Source organism: Mastigoproctus giganteus, chromosome 4 (genome assembly GCF_048544385.1).
Source record: "Mastigoproctus giganteus isolate SK-2022 chromosome 4, ASM4854438v1, whole genome shotgun sequence".
NCBI classification, from domain to species: Eukaryota; Metazoa; Arthropoda; class Arachnida; order Uropygi; family Thelyphonidae; genus Mastigoproctus; species Mastigoproctus giganteus.
In genome coordinates this window covers 79,383,630-79,403,510 of record NC_143578.1, presented here as the reverse complement: position 1 = coordinate 79,403,510, position 19,881 = coordinate 79,383,630, and the positions used below count along the sequence as shown (strand labels likewise).

Here is a 19,881-nt window from a genome sequence, read left to right as displayed (position 1 = left end):
GTGACTACTAAATACGATTGAAATTTGTGTTGATTGATTTATTGTAAACTCCACTGACCTGGTGGTCGTGCCGGAATATAAACAAGAACATTTATGTAAATCAGTAATTGTAAATTAGTAAATTATGAATATAATATTTTGTTTTTAACATGTTAATACATGAAATGCACAAAATTTTTATTGCGGGCTTTGTTTTTGGGAGGGGGGAGCCGTCGGCGCCCCTAAACTAGTGCCTACTCGACCTTACCCTAAAGCCGGCTCTGTCGCCCACCACTACACTCAGTAATTAAATAGTTATTTTGAAATTGGCATTGTTATACATGTTACATGAAACAATCATCGACGTCTTCTGTCTGCTATTTGATAATGATCCCAACTTAAAATGCTTACTGGCTAATTGCAATAAAGTATAAAGAAGAAAAACTGGTTATGCCTTCTTTGGAAGTTTCGAGTTCAGATACTCAAAGCAACCGAGGCAAACTACAAGTGTATACGGCGTGGTCGCACTTTGTGTAATTGAGGAAAGCACGATACTTCGCTATGAAATACGTATACCAGAACGCTACGTTACACGTGACTGTTGGCCGCCTAATGTGTTACTTGCGATTAAAGAAAAAGATATACTGTATTCTTGTGTAAACATTTTTTGGCACGCGTATGCAACAGTTGTCATGGTTACCACGGGGGGGGGGAGAAGAAAAAATTGGCAAGATGCTCAGTGTTTAAACTGACAGCTCACTTTCTGTTTTTTGAATTGTAGATTGCTGCATGTTATCCAAGGATAAGTGCTTACTTAAGTAGACTAATTTGCTGGTGAGCAATTGTATCTTGTCTTGCAAACAGTTTAATTCCAACGCGAATGCTAATACTAATAATAGTCTTTCGTATTTAATGATATGCGTGTCTTCTACTAACTGCATTTTATCTCCCCTCGCTTGTTCGCAGTTGCAATTTAAATCCTAGTAGATTTTTGAAAATGTGGTTTCTTAGTATGCTCATCACTCCCCTCCCAGCTATTCCGAATTAGAAATGAAATTTAAGAGAAATAATGAGAATTCATTACTAAAATTTTCATAAATTTCAGACTAAAATTAAGGTAGGATTTATCAGCAATTTCTGTTATCCATTAATTATACAGAGCAAGAGCGCGCTTGTCAGCGACAAATACCCCAATACTATGCAACCCAGATACCCTTTCAACCGAGGCTTTATATACATATTAAGGGATCCCTAGGAGTGTCAGTTTTATTTTTTACTTCTTTCTATGAGTTATTAAAATTTCGAATTAGCACCTTCCGGAAGCGGCGCCATTATCAATTGATAGATGACAGACAGGCTAGTTTCGCTGAATAAATGAAACAATTATACTGTATTTCTATTTCATTATATTCAATCCCTGGCATTGCTGCTATGAAGGGTGTATTGTATATCACTCTTGTATACAATAAATATTATATATTTAATTTCAGTAGCCCTACAAATATTTCATGTGTTTAAATAAGAAAAACAAAGCTTTAAATCGATTTTATTGGAAATATTTTCCTCTGTGACACGTTTGATAAAGGCAGTGTCGGCGCTAGGTTTTTGGTGCCCTAGGGAGCCCTTAGATGTGTGCCTGTGGAAGTTTTGATAAGCTCATGTAGGAGCGAACTATTGTTTTAATTTTCCTTAAAAAAGTTTTTTTTTTTTAAATGTAACTCTTATCAGTCATACTTATGAAGTTAAAAACCTAACTTTATTGAAGGAGCCATTCCTCCCTCCTGGAATTGTTCTCTCCACTACCGAGATTATACATCGTTGAGCCAAAACATTATATGACCACCTACCTAAAATGATATTGATCCTCCACGTGCAGCCAAAACAGTTCGTATCCGGCGAGGCATGGATGCTACCAGATTTCTAAATGTGTCTTGTAGTAACTGGTACCAACACGTAACCAGCAGAGTCCGTGGTTGAGACGTCGCAGATTCAAGTTGCTGTTCCAACATAAACCACAGATGCTCGATGGGATTGATGTCTGGGGAATTTGGAGGCCAGGAACACTTCCAGGGCAATACCTGGAAGTTTTCCTCATGTTCGTTCTGCAAACCAGTCTCGAACAATCCAGGCGGTGTGGCATGGTGCATTATCCTGCTGAAAGACGGCACCGCCAGAGGGGAAGACCGTTGCCATGAAAGGGTGTACCTGGTCAGCAGTGATGTTTAGGTAAGTGGTAGAGTCAGAGTGCCCAGCACATAGATGACTGGACCCAGCAGAACATCGCCCAAGCATGACACCGCCGCCACTGGTTTGTTTTCGTCCCACAGTGCATCCAGGCACCATCACTTCCCCAGGTAAATGACGTACACGTACCCGGCCGTCCACATGGTGCAACAGGAAACGTGATTCATCGGACCAGACGACCTTCTTCCAACTCAAGGCCCAGTTTCGATGCTCGCGTGTCTATTGTAGGCGCTGTCGCTGGTAACCGTGGGTAGCATGGGCACTCGGAGTGGCCTGTGGCTACGCAGCCCCTTTTTCAGCATTTCGATGTACTGTGTGTTGTGACACATTACTCCCGTCACCAGCATGCCAATTACCGGCAGGTTGCGCCACAGTCGCCCTTCTATTGCCACGTACCATCCGGGAGAGCCTTCGTTACCTCGAGCATCGATGAGCCGTGGTCGTCCAACACCTCGCCGGCGGTTCGTGAGTTTCCCATCCTCGGACCACTTCTGGAGGTACTAATCACGGCTGACCATGAGCATCCCACCAGCCGTGCCGTTTCGGATATGCTCCGACCCAGTCGTCTGGTCTTTACAATTTGGCCTTTGTCAAACTCGCTTAAGTCCGCTGCCTTTCCCATCTGAAGAACAAGAGTAATACTGATTAACGGAGCTCAGTATCAGTTGTTTTTGATACAGTGTCCCGACCCGCGCACGCGCCGTAGTTCACCTTCAGTTGCTTCGATTTCATAACGACTCGCTTTCGAAACGGTCATGATGTTTTTGGCTCATCGGTGTATAATTTTATCCAAATTTCTTCAGAATTTGCTTTAAGCAATCTCCTCGGTTGCCTGGTGTATTGGCCCTGGTTAAAGAGAAATCATGTCTAACTAATCTGTTAGTTATAATGAGGTTGTCACAAAAGAATTCGATGCAAAAAATTATTCTGAGAGTGATATATTTCGAATTTGGTAAGGCTGCTGGATAGAAATTGTTCCAGTTATCCAGTTATATCCAACAGCCCTAGAATTTGCCATTGATGGGAAGCAACTACGGTGGATAGAAGGTTGGTTAAGTGACAATAGAAAAAGGGTGGTCTGGGTACCTTGTTGTTTATGTTATTATTAACACAATTTCTGAAAATATATCAGCAAACTTTGATATCAAAGTTTGCTGATCATACTGAGGTTGAGAGGGTAGTACAGAATTGTATCTAACGTATGCTGCTTCAACAGGACCTGGATAAATTATTTAATTGGGCCGAAAAATGGTAGTTAAAGTAAAGTAGTGGGAAAGTAATGTTCTTCATTTGGTAGTAGTAAACTCACACTATTTTTATTATTTTTTTAAGCAATAAACATAAGCCATTGAAAACGACTTAAAAGAAAGTGTTCAACCGACAGTTTCTCAATTTATGGGTAGACAGGCTGCTGGAGAAGCACATGGTTTTTTTTCTTCTTAAAATCTGTGACGTGCAGGAATTTTGCCCGTAGAGACAAAGAGCTAATTATTCCATGATTTTTTTTTTTTTTCTCTAAATAACCACCCTTATACTACTTGGGTTATTTAGAGAAGAGTGGTTATTTAGAGAAAATTCCATGGAAAATCACCACGTAACGTCGCATCCTAATTATATTAGTTAATTATAATATTATATAACACGTTGATGAGGCTACTTAAATACTGCATAGCTGTTTGGAATCCTCATTTTAGGGAAGATGTAAATCCGTTGGATAAAGTGCAGCAATGAGCAACGGTTAGTTGATGATGTAAAGAAGCATTTAGAGAGAGAGAGAGAGAGAGAGAGAGAGAGAGAGAGAGAGAGAGAGAGAGAGAGAGAGAGACCAGTTTTGCGGGTTGTGAAGTTTCGTGAACGGTTGTCTCTAAGGTAACTTGATTCAGATTATATTTTTGAAAGGCTATAATAAAATAATGGGGATATCTTTTTTATTTTTTTTCTTGTTTCGTAGGTGACACAGGAAATTAATGAAGACTAGTTGTACACTGGATATAAAAGAATTCTCTTTTAGACAAAGGATTATTAACTGTTGGAATAAATTATCACCTAATCTTACAGAATTTAGGGAGCATATGTTGGTTTAAGGAAGTGTTCAACAGCTACCCTTATGGAACCAGGTGAATAAGCCTGTTTTACTTGCATCGATTTGCTTCTAGTGACACTGATACCAAAACTCAATAACGTCCTATCTCCAGAAAATAACTGTTGCTACCATAAACATCCAAAGCATGCAGACTATTTCAGATTAAACTCTGAACTGACAGTTCAACCTGAGTATGAAATGGTTTAGAAACACTATAAGAGGGCTTCGGTTTGATTGGTAGTTAGTCACAGGATTCTTCAGTAGGAAGCCATTATTTGAATACATGGATTCTCACCGATCCAATTAGTATCGAAACAGCAGTATGGAAAATGGCGAATATTTATCATAATTCGGAAATAATCATCTTAAAATAGCCTCGGTATTCTTTATGTTAATTAGCGGATCTCTTATGTAGTTTGTTTGTTTTTTGGTTTTTAGGAGCATTAGCAACTAAGGCCATACTGCTCCGGGATATGCGGTGGTCATTCCCTGACCTTTCCGCATCCTCCGTATTTGGTGGTGACGGGCTCGAACCCCGGTCTAATCAAGAAGCGTGTGCTATGCACTGCTGCTCCTTCCCACCTGGCTACGGAGGCGCCTCTCCTATGTAGTAGTCTTTAGAATATTGCTCCATTTTCAAAGTTATATCAATAAAATCCATCAGTCACATATCAAAGAAAAGCAGGCACAAACTATCGCTTGTAATTACCGCGGTTCTGAATTGTGATAGTGTAGTCCTCTTCTGTGTTGGCACCACACCCAAGTTCTGTATTTGATGAAATCAACTTATATTAAGTTTCATCACCACTTCCTCTGATCACCACCCCATTGCACTCGCCGTTGTGTATTAATTTTTTTTTTTTATTTTCTTTTATTGTGAGCGACGATTTGTGTGGGCGGCAGCTCGTTCGTGGAAATCCTGTTGGCGCAATGCTCTGTGTACAGAATGAGCGCTGAAAACTGCTCCTAAAAAGTGTGCAGACCTCCGGTGATTGTTTGGCAACTTCAGGCGAGGTTTGGCGACGCAACCAACTGTTCGGAGGTCTCTTGTTAAAATACGTGGTTGATGTTCAACTTTGGCATGGTCAGCTACCACCCATTTGCCGTATGATTTTTCAGATGGACGTATTTGGAATGTTGAACAGCTCCGAAATTTGTTGTACTTAACTGTTAATGACCTCCAAGTTGGCAGTCGACTTTTTTGCAATATTATAGTTACGAAGTCAGTGCAGCTAACATTCAGTATAAATCACTAAGAGCGCTACAGCTTAGCTCAAGCGGCCGACTTCCTATATAACCTGTCACTCCTACACTTGCAGTATTATTGGGTTTCCGAAATCTCCCTCTGTGTCAGTATCATTTTCTACTTGGTCGATTCTTGAAGTGATAGTACAAACATTTATTATTTGTAAATCGTAAGAGTATACTGTATATATGTGTGGACATCTTTATAATTCCTTTATTGCATGCCGATGTTCAGATTACTGAAAGAAAAAAAAAAAGGCGGGGACATGTTGAATTTGCAAACTTTTTTTTAAAATTTGTAAACAAAAAAAGAAAAAAATGGAAACAATTTCCAAATTTGCAAAATTTGATGAAGAAAATTGATTTCTTTAACAAATTTTGTGTTTTTTTTTTTTTTAATAGATAAAGAATAACAGTAATTGCTGAAATTATTGTTGTAATGATGCTGAAACAAGAGCTCAGAATGGAACGGAATGGACCGTACTGGAACGATGTTCCAGTCCGTCATGCTTATTGTAAAATTTTCCATTTTGACTCCTGGTTGAAGCGCTTTTTTTTAATTTTTTTTTTTGTTTCCATGTGAACTTCTTCCTTAAATAATTTTATCAGAAAGAAAGAAAACTTTCTTTAAGATCATATCGTGTGTGTGTGTTTACAAAGTTATTTAAAGATGAAATGCACAAGGCATAGTTATATATGGGTTTTGAGTAATTAAATAAATTTTCTGTTTATACTCCGGCACGACAACCAAGTCAGTAGAGTTTACAATAAATCGTCAATACAAATATTTATCGTATTTAGTAGTCACGGGCTTGAACCCCGGTCCACTCAAGGAACGCGTGCAATGCACTCTCGCTCCTGACCACTCAGTCCAATTAACTATATAATGTCGGTGTAGATACACCATAGTTTACCCATAAATTTAATTTACGTATGTAGTGTAGAAGGCATTGTTTTAGCTGCCTTCACAACGAGATACCATGTATTGCACTACTTTGAATAAGTAATTCTCTAATAGAGAAGATTACTGTTATTTATTCTCAGTGGATACCACCACCCAGACGGCACCGTTTCAGAGCTGTTGGCCTATCATCGGTGGGTGGGTGGGCAGGTACCCTGGTAATGCATTATGCCATCACAGTTGCGAAGTGATTCCGCATGAGAGATGCCAAATGGTGGTGATATCCACTGAGAATAAATAACAGTAATCTGCTATATCAGAGAAGCGTTACTTATTCAAAGTAGTGCAATACCTGGTATCTCGTTGTGAAGGCAGTCACAATATCAGATACAATTAAAATGATGCCTTTTACACTAGTTTAAACGTAGTTTAAATTTATGGGTAAACTATGGTGTACCTACACCGATATTATATAATAAATAGTTATAAAAGCGAATAATTTGCTGAAAAAGTATTTTAACCAGACATCGTCATTAGCTTGGAATAAGTTTTGTCGAATTTAATAGCATTTGTTCATTTTGACCCTAACTGTCATGGTAGGAATAGGTCTAATCTTCAGCAGAAAAAAGCGTCTTTCTCCTCGCCATTGGACAAAAGGGATGGATGCATGTCACACATTTCTGTCTATTCTAAGGGGGCAGTTTCTGCTTATTAAGGCTGGTTGCTATTGCTGATTCAGAGTTTAGTATTACTCTGGCTACATGACGCAGTTAAGCAGACTTTTCTGTATCTGAGAAGTTTTTCCGCTGCCGAACCAGGGTCATCCATCCAACAAACAACTGAATAGGTCCGTTTCCATTGAACGTTGGGTTCAAACTTATTCACCCTGCCTTCCCTTCTGTAGTTTACATCTGACTTAGGTTAACGCGGGGATTTAAACACAACCTTCTGACGTACAAGATAGTGCAATTGCATCATTTCTGTGCATCATTAAGTATATCTCATATTGTGAATACCTTCACAACGAGTTGCCATGATATTGCACTACCCTGAATAAGTAACGCTTCACCGTAGGAGAAGACTATTGTTAATTATTCTCCCAACGGATACCATCACCCATACGGCACCGTTTGAAATATGGTATGAGATAAAGGATCTCTGTTATCCTCATACTATCCCTGTTAGACTTAGGAAAGCAAAAAACATGTAGGAAGATGATAGTAGAGGAAGCGATGCTGTCGAAAGAAGAAAGGGACAGTTACTCCTTCAACTCAAACAAAATTCCTCGAATAGGCAATGCTCCCCAGTAGAGAAAATTGTTGTTACCTATTCTCAGAAACTCCGTGGCCATCAGCTTTCCCCAGTCGGCACCGTTTTGGAGCTTATTAGCTCCTCATCAGTTGCAATGATGACAACCCAGTTGCGAAGTATAACTCCACAATTTGAGATATTCAGATTACAGAATAGTTTAGGGCTAAAGCCTCAGGTTACGTAGGGAGTTAACTAACGTACAAGTTAGTGCAATTGCACCATTTCTGTATGTAGCCAACTACTTAAGTAGTTATAAATTGAAATCATTAAGTATATCTCATATTGTGAATACCTTCACAACGAGTTGCCATGATATTGCACTACCTTGAATAAGTAACGCTTCACCATAGGAGAAGAATATTGTTACTTATTCTCAGCGGATGCCATCACCCATACGGCACCATTTCGGAGCTTATTGGCTCCTCATGAGTGGGTGGGCAGGTATCCGCTGAGAATAAGTAACAATAGTTTTCTTCTATGGTGAAGCGTTACTTATTCGAGGGGCCGACCGGGCTAGCCAAGTGGGTAAAGTACCTGCCCGGCAACCCAAAGGTCGCGGGTTCGATTCCCGCCTCGGGCTTGGATCAAAGTACTGCAAAAACCTTGGGAGGTGCAATATGGCCACAGAAGCCGATGCGCCAACAACTACCAAATCAAATCAATCAATCAATCAATCAAGCGTTACTTATTCGAGGTAGTGCAATATCATGGCAACTCGTTGTGAAGGTATTCACAATATGAGATATACTTAATGATGCCAATTTATAACTACTGTAGTTAAATAGTTGGCTACGTACAGAAATAATGCAATGGCACTAACTTGAAGAAATAATGCAGTGACACTAACTTGAAGAAATAATGCAATGGCATTTAACTCCTACGTAACCCGAGGCTTTAGCCCTAAACTATTCTGTAACACAACCTTCTGTTAAGATGTTGATGTCTGGGACCCATCAGCGAGGTAAGAATGGGATTAGAAAGTAGGAATTGGTATTGCCCGATTCTGTTCGTGCTTTGCTTCATTTCTTTATAAACGAATGTTTGGATAGATATAAACTGGATAAAGGCTGAATATTGATTGACCCATGTGACTTCACTACAGTGTCTCATATAAAATTTTATTTTTATGACGAGAGAATTATTTATGGTAGAAATAATTTGTCACTTTTGATTCTTCTGTTACCTGTAAGCGACGCTGCCCTTTTTCAGATCCTAGTTTCCACTTGATACTTTACAGATAACTCCAGCTTGGCCATTGATAGAGCATGCCGCACCCACGCCACCTACCTGTCATTAAACGTCGTCCTTAACAGGGCTAAGTAGAGGTTGATGGCTGGTTTTTCCATACGCAAGCTGCTTCTTGGTCGATGACTTAGATCTGTTATCGTTTGTACTTTAACGACTGGCTCGGGCTATGGCTGTAAACTTGTATGTACTTTTGCCCAAAGTCAGTTCGTGTAGCTGTTGTCAGCCAGGTAATTCGTTGATTCAATCGCGCGCTCACACACAGGAGAGAAAGAAAGAAAGAGAGAGAGGAGAATTGGCCCTCGAAGCAATTTTTTTTTTTTTTTTTTAATTTTCAAAAAAAGTGGTGGGGGGGGAGAAGGTAATACAAGATAATACTAAATGCCAAGCAGTGAAAAATGCATTCATTCTTGTAGAATTGTATCACAGATACTTTACAGATTTTAGTAATTTATGGGACATGTTTTCAGAAGAATTATTTTTTAAATAAACCATTATTATCCATTATTTGATTGATATAAATTGTCTCCCATATAATGTTTTAAAGATAATTATACTAATTAATTTTCTGTTGTTTTGTAATGTTTTAAGTTTTACTTTATATTTTGTTTCAATGTGGTGAATTTTTGACTTCTCATAAATAATAAGTGTTATTATTATTATTAACTAGCAAACTTCAGCACAACCACCTGACTGAAATTCCTGACATTGGCCCTCTTCCGAACTTGACGATGCTTATCTTGTAAGTGTTACATATGTTTTATTATTTTATATTTTTATTACATTTATATTTCCATTATTATATTATATGTTGTATTATATATATTTTATTATGTAATGATTTTCTTTTCATTATCTGTTAGTGCAAGTGTGGTTAAGTAGTTTCTGATAGATATACTTTAAATACTCGAGGGAAACGTAGGCCTAATAAATACTTCCGTTACTTTTGAAATTATAAACTAAAATCTAGTATAAATCCGAAAAGCCGTACACTAAATTTTTTGATTATTTAACGACTGAAAATAAAATGATAATATTGGCAAACTCTAAATATATTTCTTGACTAAATGTCAAAGAGTATGAAAAGGCTGTTTAAGTATTTCCATCATTTCTACTACCCAGGTAGTATGCATGCATCGTTTTATTATGCATTATCTATGCTTAAACAGCCTTTACATTGGAAAACCCATTAAAAGAGATTAAAATGGGATGTGTTCGAACTTGAACGTAACGAGGGCGAAAACCAAAAAAAATTAAACATTCTCATCTACTAGATTTAACGAAAATATTTTATGCTAAAGGAAGTACATAGCAGAAAAGTAGCCTTGGATTCGGGATATAAAAAAAGGTAAAGGTAAACTGCAACCATTATCAACCCACTGCAGGATGGAAGCCTCCTCAACAATTCATGTTGAGGGAAATGGACCATAATCTGCCACGCTGGTCCAGTGCGAGTTGGCAGATTGACAGTATGTAGCAGTCAGGGGCTTGAACCCCAGTCTACTCAAGGAGCGTGTGCTACTGCACCCCGTTCCGGACCACTCGGCTACGGAGGCCTCTTCGAGTTCGGATTCTTGGATTCGGGATATGTAAGAAGGCAAATACAACAAAATAATCTAAGAGGCTCTCACGAAGAATTGTCATGCTGAAATTGAGATCAATCAAAATCATTACTATAATAGTAACGCAAGCTCATGCACCACTATCCACTATGAGCCACAGCAGTGAAAATGTTAAAGAATTTTAGTAGTAGGCGGGATTTAGCCTAAAAATAGGTTGAATGACTGTGGTAGCGGATGAATGATTCGCTACCACAACATGATAAAAACAACTAAGTAAAAATTAGGATACGGAAATATTAAAATAATTTAAAAAAATGCTACACTGGTTATTTTAATAAGGGATGCATGCAAAGAAAAAAAAATATATATATATATATATTTTTTTTTTTTTTTTTTTTACCCTTCTCTTTTAAAATTCAGGGTGATTTTTGTAGATTTGACGTTGCTGAATTCAAATATGGCAACCATATTGCTGTAACACCCACCAAGTTATCTACGTTTTTGGTTCCTGTATGGTTTACTACATATCTTTATGAAGATAAAGATCTATCAAACTATAAGAATAGAATTTTTTTTTTTTAAACTGAGACTTATTTTTTTATTTATAATTAAAGCAGAAGAAATTGATGAGTACGCTGCTGAAATTCAATAACAGCATTTTGCATTTCAGTAATTAAAAATCTAGAAATGAAATCCAGAAATTCGAACTTATGGATGTAAAGAGATGAGAGTTAACGGCTTTCTATAAAAAAATATTCCAATCATCTTTATCTTAATCTTAATATTATTTCTTTTTGTTGAACGCCATTTTCATCATTAGGAGAAGTGTAATGTAATTAGCAAATATAATTTCTATAAACAGCGAGTGTTATTTGATGTTTAATTTTAAATTTTAAACTGATTGATCACATTTACACAAACGGTACATTGACCGAAGCTTAATAAAATGAAATAAAGTTACTGATCATTACTGTGGTTCCAAAACATATTTACCTTCTGAATCATTAATGAAAATATACAGCTCTTTTTAAGGTGCAGTGTCATATTTGAAACAATAATACAGCAATATGTAGTCGCAACACAGCAGCAAGTATTCTCTTTGGTGAAAAAATAATAATGTGCGATTGGGTTTGAAAGTGTTTGGTTTTACCTTCAACTATAGTTTACAGTGAAAACTTTTGCAGAGTTAAAGCGATATTAAACTGTGATAGGCAAAGTAATCATAGGTCGTAAGACCTTTGATTACTTTTAGCTATGATCAGTGATTCCAAAACAATGCGTGAAAATTCTGCCATAAAGACCCAACACCACATCTCTCTCTCTCAAAAAAAAAAAAAAAAAAAGTTATGCGCTAATCGTTTTCTTTTCTTTGAAAGAAATGTAACCATTCAACTACACGCACGTCTTACAACTTTTATCAATGCTGAGCACTATATGGACGTGGCAAAAAAAAAGTGTCGACATACATATTCGGAAGCATCGTACTGTCACATGGACTGGTTTTATTTGTTAGTGCCCGAGTTTCCAATGTTCGAAGCCGGAAAAAACAAAACTGTTTTTTCCAGCCTCGACACAGTTAAAATCTTGCACTATATGACTTCTGCTTCTTTCTCCCATCTGAAGAAGCGAGACTCAAAGGCAGTAATGCAGATTAGATATGGAAGTGATAAAATTTTCAGAAACACTATTGAAGGATATTGCAAAATTAAGTCTACAGCTGTGGCTCTCGAACTTTGTTTGGTCACATGATTACCTCCTCCCCCCATCTCGACTCCGAGCGTATTCTCTGACCTTGCAACTTTTCCTTGTTTCTACTGCCGTCAAGAAATTTAATTTACAATTTAATTTGTAAGGGTCACAATTATCGTGACCCTTGAGAAAGCGCTCGCGACTTCCTCACGGGGATTGGGGGGATTCGCGACTCAGAACTACTGCGCTACAGCAAGTATTTAACTATTCTGTTTATACTCCGCAGCACAAGTACATACATCAGAGGAGAGTATAGATAATCATTTTGACAAGAATATTATCAAAAACAGTATTTACTAGGCTCAAACGCGTGTATTAGGCTTAACGTAGCCATACGTATTGCTACGTTGACCAGTCGTCTACTTCAGGCTGTGGAATTGAAGGGAAAATATGACAAGTGGAGAATATTTGGAAGAGGAGAAACTATCAATATTACCAGGACCGAATAAGCACAAACTTTCTCAGTAATTCTGGTCAAATTATATTAATGCTTATTTATTCAGTTATTCTGGAGCAGCTTTTATAAAATCAAGCTACGAGTGCTCAATGTAGCATGGTACTCTATTTCGCACAACGAAGCAAGGTCACCGCACCTCAGCCGTAAATGCAGGAAGGAGATTATGCTGTAATCATTCATGCTCAATCAGCGGCTTTTTCGATAGTATCCAAAGATAAATTGCTATTCTCGCAGTCTCTTTCAACCCCCAGGAACAAAAAAATAAATAAAAACAATAAATAATAATAATAATAATAATAATAAAATAATAATAAAATAAATCGCATGGCGCGTTGAATACAGAATTAACTTCTAGCCTTGTCTGCAAAACAAGGATGTTTTGTGTTGATGTACATTAGCATTTCCTTTATCATTCAATTTTATAGTACGTTCATTTTATTTTATTATTATTTTTAATTTCAAAAACGCTGGCCGCGACATTTCTCGGAGATATTAACGTATATTCTATTCGCTGTGCGATGCAACCATAAAGTTTGGACGTTCACCCTACAAAAGGCCAACAATGAATAAGGATAAATGTGCATGACCTTTAACGCCCTCTAACTTTGTGGAGAGACCCAGCCATTCTGAAGGTTGTTTCTGTTTTCCTTTTTTTTTTTCTTTTTTCTTTTTGGTGGGGAGGCGCTCAACTACTTTGGTTACGGCGTATCAATTCCTGTGGCCATACTTCATGTGACTTCTATCGTGCACTATGTACGTGTTGTTTTTTTATGTGCATGTGTTCACCAGCCAATTTACAGGAGGGCTCAAAAACTGGAAATAACTCATGTGGAAAAATCCTACTCCCTCCTCCTGCGATCGCCTAACTACAGTCCCTCCCCCTTCACACATTATGGTCTTATGGCCAATTTTCTGATTATCTATTTGTGCCTACATACTATTAAGTGGAGCACTAGAATGTGTCACTGACAGAGGCGAAACACCTGAAGTGTCGACTTTCTGGAAAGAGTACAGTGGCGAGCAACAGGATAAGTTGTTGGCACAAAAGAGTATTCTTACTCGTGTGCACACACACGAGAGAGAGAGAGAGAGAGAGATGAGCTTGCATCGTATACAAGGCTTAAAATATTGAGTAAACTGAATGCTGACAGCATCTTTACACCTTCCTCAGGTAACAAGAGCGATTTAAATTGAGAAAGGATAATTGCAGAATATGAGTAGCTGACTACTCGAATGAACGCCTACCTAGTGTTCAGGAGGCGGGATGTTTAAATAAGTTTTAATTTCTACTCTCTAGGGCAGGGGTGGGCAACTTTTTTCGTCAGCGGGCCGAATGAAATTTTCGTATCGTGATGCGGGCCGGAATAGATTGAACGATTTAATAAAAAAAATCAGAACCTAAAAAATGTTATATTACTTGAATTACCAAATTATTAATGTATTTTTAAAAAAAATATCTGAATGTCCAATTATCATTGAAAATGCGGCATTCGGCATCAATTTTTCTTTTTTTTTTAATTGGCTCATTTTATGGGCTATAAATTATATTAAATTAAAAATTGTAATAATTAGAAAAGGCACAAAACATCTCGCACCAATATTATGTTTTTCAATAAGAAGTCAAACCCAAAGGAACTTCGTTCGATCGATGCTACAATAATAATTAGGAAATAACTCTTTGACGCTGCGTAGAATCACTTGGTTACTGTTGTACTGGCCGCGATTCCCGATTGAACCGAATTAAGCCGAACGTTTACGGCGAGTGTAGTCACGTATGGATTTTCTATATTTATGCATTTACCGAGGGGGCCGGATTCAACATCGTCGCGGGCCGGCTGTTGCCCACCCCTTCTCTAGGGGGTCAAATGTTTATAAACTTGCAGCCGATATATACTAGCATAACAGTTAACAACGAGCCTTGCATTTTTTTTTTTTTTTTTTTTTGGTGACAACCTAAGGGATACGATGTCTCATTCAATATCCGCATGCGTTATCTCAAGACTATAGGCCCCATCATTTAAAGAGGGACTGAATAAATATTGAGAATAAACAGATAAATTGAAAGAGTGAAATGGGCATTGGTTACATTTAGTATTTGTCCAATCGTCCCTCCCTTTTACAAAGCTGATGCTACATAAAATTGTTTTCCTTGTATTATTCTATCAAAATGTTACGATTAGATGCAAGAAAGAATCTTTCCCTTATCCTCAGTGTTGAGATGGATAGGATTTAATAACCGCATGCCCTGAGCTGGATATCACCATTCTTCTCTTTCTTGGTGATTCCCTTCTACTTATGACTCTCTCTCTTAGGGTAACTCGGGAATTTTTTTTTTTTTTTTTTTTGGCTGGTGCAGCATAAACCATAGGCTTCATTGCACCATATAGCTAATAATAATAAATGAAAAAGAAAATATGGTTCTCTAAATTCGATACAACGCTTATCATGTCTCTTGTACCATATTTTATGGGATATGACTATAGAATAGTGTTTCCTTTGAAGTAGCAATCATATGAGGTCGCACTTATTTCCAAGCTGTTGCAATTTCTCGAATTTTGGTTCGGTTCAGTTCTGGTTTTCCTCCGGCAATCACCAGTGAACCATTTTTTTGGTTCTCACCGTATGATATTTTGTAAATTTCCAGAAATCGTTTAATCTGCTGATTTATTTTTTTTATTTCACTATATCGTAATGGCGATATATTTTTTAAATAACTTAAATAATAAATACATAAACTGAAAATAAAATATTTGAAATATGAACGAATTTTATTTTGCTAGTTTTCTACAAACACAAATAAAAGTCTTGGCCTAGAGCTTGGTTTTTATGCCGTTTATTAGGTCGGACGAAGGTTTCGCGAAGCTCTGTGCGAAAATAATTTGCCATGCTCTTCAAAATATTAAATAAAAATATTCTTGTTGTTATTATTAATTTTTATTACTTATTTTAGTATCGTAATAACAAAAATTCACTAATATTTAGACATTCTTACATGAATTGCATAAATTGTTGTATTCTTTACAACAAGAGATGAGCAATACCCGTTCCAGTTGCCCTATGGCAAATCCAGCACTGTGCACGATTAACTGTCGCGTGAGGAATAAACACTTAACGGTTAAATTGAAACCTAAATTAGCTGACGTTATGTGATCATATATTACATCAAAAAAAAAAAAAAAAAAATGCTAGTTACTTCTAGCATTCATTCATATGCAATTTAATTGTAATGATGAGTAAAGAGAAATTTCTAATACCCACTACTGGCAAGTGGGCTCTTAGATTTAATCACATCATCTCTTTAAATGACTGGTAAAGACAGCTATTTATCTTAGAAAATTACTTTCTGTCTCCACGCAGCAGAATTTGGCAGCATCTAGGTCCATTAACTATGACAAAACACTGTTGATTTTATCTCGCTACCAAGAACAGCATGAGAAATTTTCTGAACGAAGTGAGTGCTCCAGGGTAAGCAGTTCTATTTAAAATCATATAGGTATGCTATGCTGCCCATGGTGATGACAGCAGTGAGTATTGAATTCAAAATGGAAGTGTGGCAGGGATTCCTTTCCCCCTCCCTTATATAATGAATGTATCCACATCAAGATTCTAAAGATTAAAAAACAATAAACGAAAGAAATATAAAATTGTGGAGTATTTCCTACTCTACAGTTTTATAAATATCCCCAAGAGGTTTGAATGAAGCTACCTCAGTGAGTTAGATATGAATTCAAAGTTGGTAATAACTACTGTACACTATCGTTTTCTATTCATAACAGCAATTACGGTTATTTTTAAATATTTTTCATTCTATACATAACATCTCGGATGCATCTGAGTTCTCTTTTAAAAACACCAATAAGTATGGATTTCCCTTCATTTTTGAAGAAATATATACCAGAAAAAAACAGTGAAACTCCTCTGATATGATGTGGCTTTTGCAGAGAATAGACAGAAAAGTTATTCATTTATTATATTTATATTTTCAGAAACTTCATCATTGTACAGTACTGAAAACTCCGATTAACACTAAAGCAATCGCGCACTGAATAAAGGGGCCCGCCCACCTGAGCAAAAACGGTGTTGCTTACCTCTCTTCTAGTGTTATTTTGTACCTGCCCTCTACTAAACTATATTAACTGGAATAGATAATACAGGACTCACTCAATTTTTTAGAGTCACGAATGATAAGTAAAGTACGCCAACAAGCATTATGAATAGATATACTCTAATGCTAATATTAATTGCATTGGTAACTGGTAATTAATAATTTCAACAATATTTTATTTCACTATTAAATGTTAACTTTTGTTCCAAATATCGTAACAACAAAATGATATACGATATTTGGAATACAAGGTACTTAATCCTCTCACTGCCCAGTGTTCTCAATTCTTAAAATTTTAAGATACGTTTCCAGTACCCAATGGGGTTCTTCACTTGGGGGAAAAATTGATTTTTCTTCGAGCAGTACACTACATGCGCTAGCGCTAATTAAAACAAGTCGAAAATGGATACGGATGCATGCATCCACCTAATTGACCACAGTGGAATGTATTGTCCTTTTAATGACCTTCAATAACTTTTCGGTATCTATTGATCTTAATATTTTTATAGTATCGCTGATAACCATTTCTTTGATTTTCTAAAAAGCAAACTGACCTAATGAGTAGACAGAATTGTCAATAGCCAATGTCTGCATTATTATTTCTTGCCTGTATAATTACAGGCAAGAAAAATTAAATTCATCATAATGCAGAATTTAAACCCATATACAACTGAGTTTACCGCTTTTATAAAAGACAAAGCCTAAAAAGTTAGTATAAGACGTTAAGCTAGCTAGTTGTAATTCGTTTGAAATGAACTGTCCTGTATTGCACTACATATAAACAGCACTTCCCATATAAGTATACAGTACCTGCTTTTTATTGTTAATGTAGTTTACAAATTATATATATATATATATCTCGCGCATGAGGCTACAGCTGGTATCGACTCTTAAAAAATCAAAACTTACTTCCCATACCTTGTAGTGATTATCATCATTGACCACAGTTATCGGTTGGTAACGCACTAAACCAGTGGTTTTCAACCGGGGTGCCACAACAATATTCCAGGGGTGCCACGTAATTTCAGTTTAAGTTACTTAAACTTATTACTACTATTTTTTTTTAATTTATATGTTTATTTCATTATAAAAAGGTGTACAGTATCTTTTTAATGTTGTGGTGATCTATAATTGATGTTTACTTAGTACCTCTATATAAAGAATAAAATAATTATCTACTGTATATATATAATTTGTATTATGAAATGTAATTTTTATAATTATATTATTGTAATAAATATCATATAACATATATATATTTTTTAATATTATATATATATATATATAATATATATATATATATATACACGGATATATACAGAGAGAGAATCGGATCTAACAGGCAGAAAATTGAGTAGGGGTGCCGTTATTAAAAAAAGGTTGAAAACCACTGCACTAAACTTTTGGAGTGGTAGTTGTTGTAGTATTCATACCCACTCTTTTACAAAGTACTAATTGGTGTGGAAAGATGTCAGGGTGATGGGAGAATCCACGAGAAATGAGTAATTTTCCATTTATTATCTGAAAAGTAAGATTCCCCTCATTTGATAGCATTATTCCAGTGCTTTCAAAACTGCATTTTTAGGTGCGTTAGCATATATGCATAATGCGCTTATTGTATTCACCTTGCGTCCACATGTAATAATAACTCGGCTCCAAATGGATGAATTTTCATGAAATTTTATATTTAGATCTTTCAGAAAAATTTTTCGAGCATTCCCAAATTTCATTAAAATCGGACCAATAGAAATCGGATAATTATTATTTTTTCCCGTACATGTCGCATAGGCTGTCCATATACTGTCCAGTATATTGTAACTGAAGCACCGGATAGTGTTTGTTGCCATAGCTGGATGAAGGAATGAATGGACAATGTAGTAGATGCGCAGAAACAAAAATGTTCAGTCTGTGCACATATTCTTTTTTTTTTAGTTATAAATCATGAATCATTACTACATGTACTTGCTAACGCGTTCGAAAGGTAATGTACTGCGTACATGAACTTGTTTATGGTTAAATGAGAACGCTTATCATGCGTAATATTTGAAAATGCTCACATCTGGTGAGTATGGGCTTGGCAAACCCAGGGTCCTCAGCTGGATATCACCATTCTTCTCTTTCTTGGTGATTCCTTTCTACTTCTCTCTCTCTCTCTCTCTCTCTCTCTGGGCGCCTCCGTAGCCAGGTAGGCAGAAGCAGCAGTGTATAGCACACGCTTCTTGATTTAGACCGGGGTTCAAGCCGTGACCACCAAATACGAAGGATGCGGAAAGGTCAGGGAATGACCACCGCATATCCCCGGGAGCAATATGGCCTTAGTTGCTAATGCTCCTAAAAACCAAATAACAAACAACAAACAAACAAACTCTCTCTCTCTCTCTCTCTCTCTCTCTCAGGGCAACTCAGGATTTTTTTTTTTTTTTTTTTGGCTGGTGCAGCATAAGCCTCAAGCTTCCTTGCACCATAGGACTAATAATAATAAAATTTGGAACGAATATTTGCTAAAAATGGGGTGAAAGACTGCTTCTCTTGCGAAATCTCAATATGTATCAAGGAAAGAAAACATCAAATCTATCGACAAATTGGACTAGTAAGAAACTAAAAAGTTTCCTACTAACCCTAAGAAAATTACAACCGGTAAAATAAGATATCACATTTGCTTGCCCACTCCTTTTGTCTAAAAATGATTGCAACTCTCATTAGTCTTTATTCGCACATTTCCGATGATAGAACTTGACTATATAAGAAGAAGAAGAAGAAGAAATCTTTATTGTATACAAAATGCAATATCAAAATACAAAATCACCTTTCCATACTGAATTTCATTCTCATCATCAATTACACTAATACTTTTTTAACTGTTCCAAAGAAAAATAGCTGCAGACATCTATTATTATCAAATGTTAGTATTAAATCCACTAAATGCCCCATCACGCTACTACTGTTGTAAAAAGTGTCATCGCAAACAAACGCCATGGCAAATCAAACCTGTCAACGTAG

At 36.7% G+C, this 19,881-nt stretch overlaps 1 protein-coding gene across 1 annotated transcript in view; it reads left to right on the top strand.

Moving 5' to 3' along the window:
• Window positions 1-19,881, top strand: part of LOC150086860 (uncharacterized) — a 414,998-nt gene that overhangs the window by 141,163 nt on the left and 253,954 nt on the right. Inside the window, exon 4 of the mRNA XM_090372302.1 lies at window positions 9,679-9,750. Within this exon, the coding sequence (XP_090228428.1) occupies window positions 9,679-9,750 (72 nt within the window). The remainder of the gene's footprint in view (window positions 1-9,678; window positions 9,751-19,881) is intronic.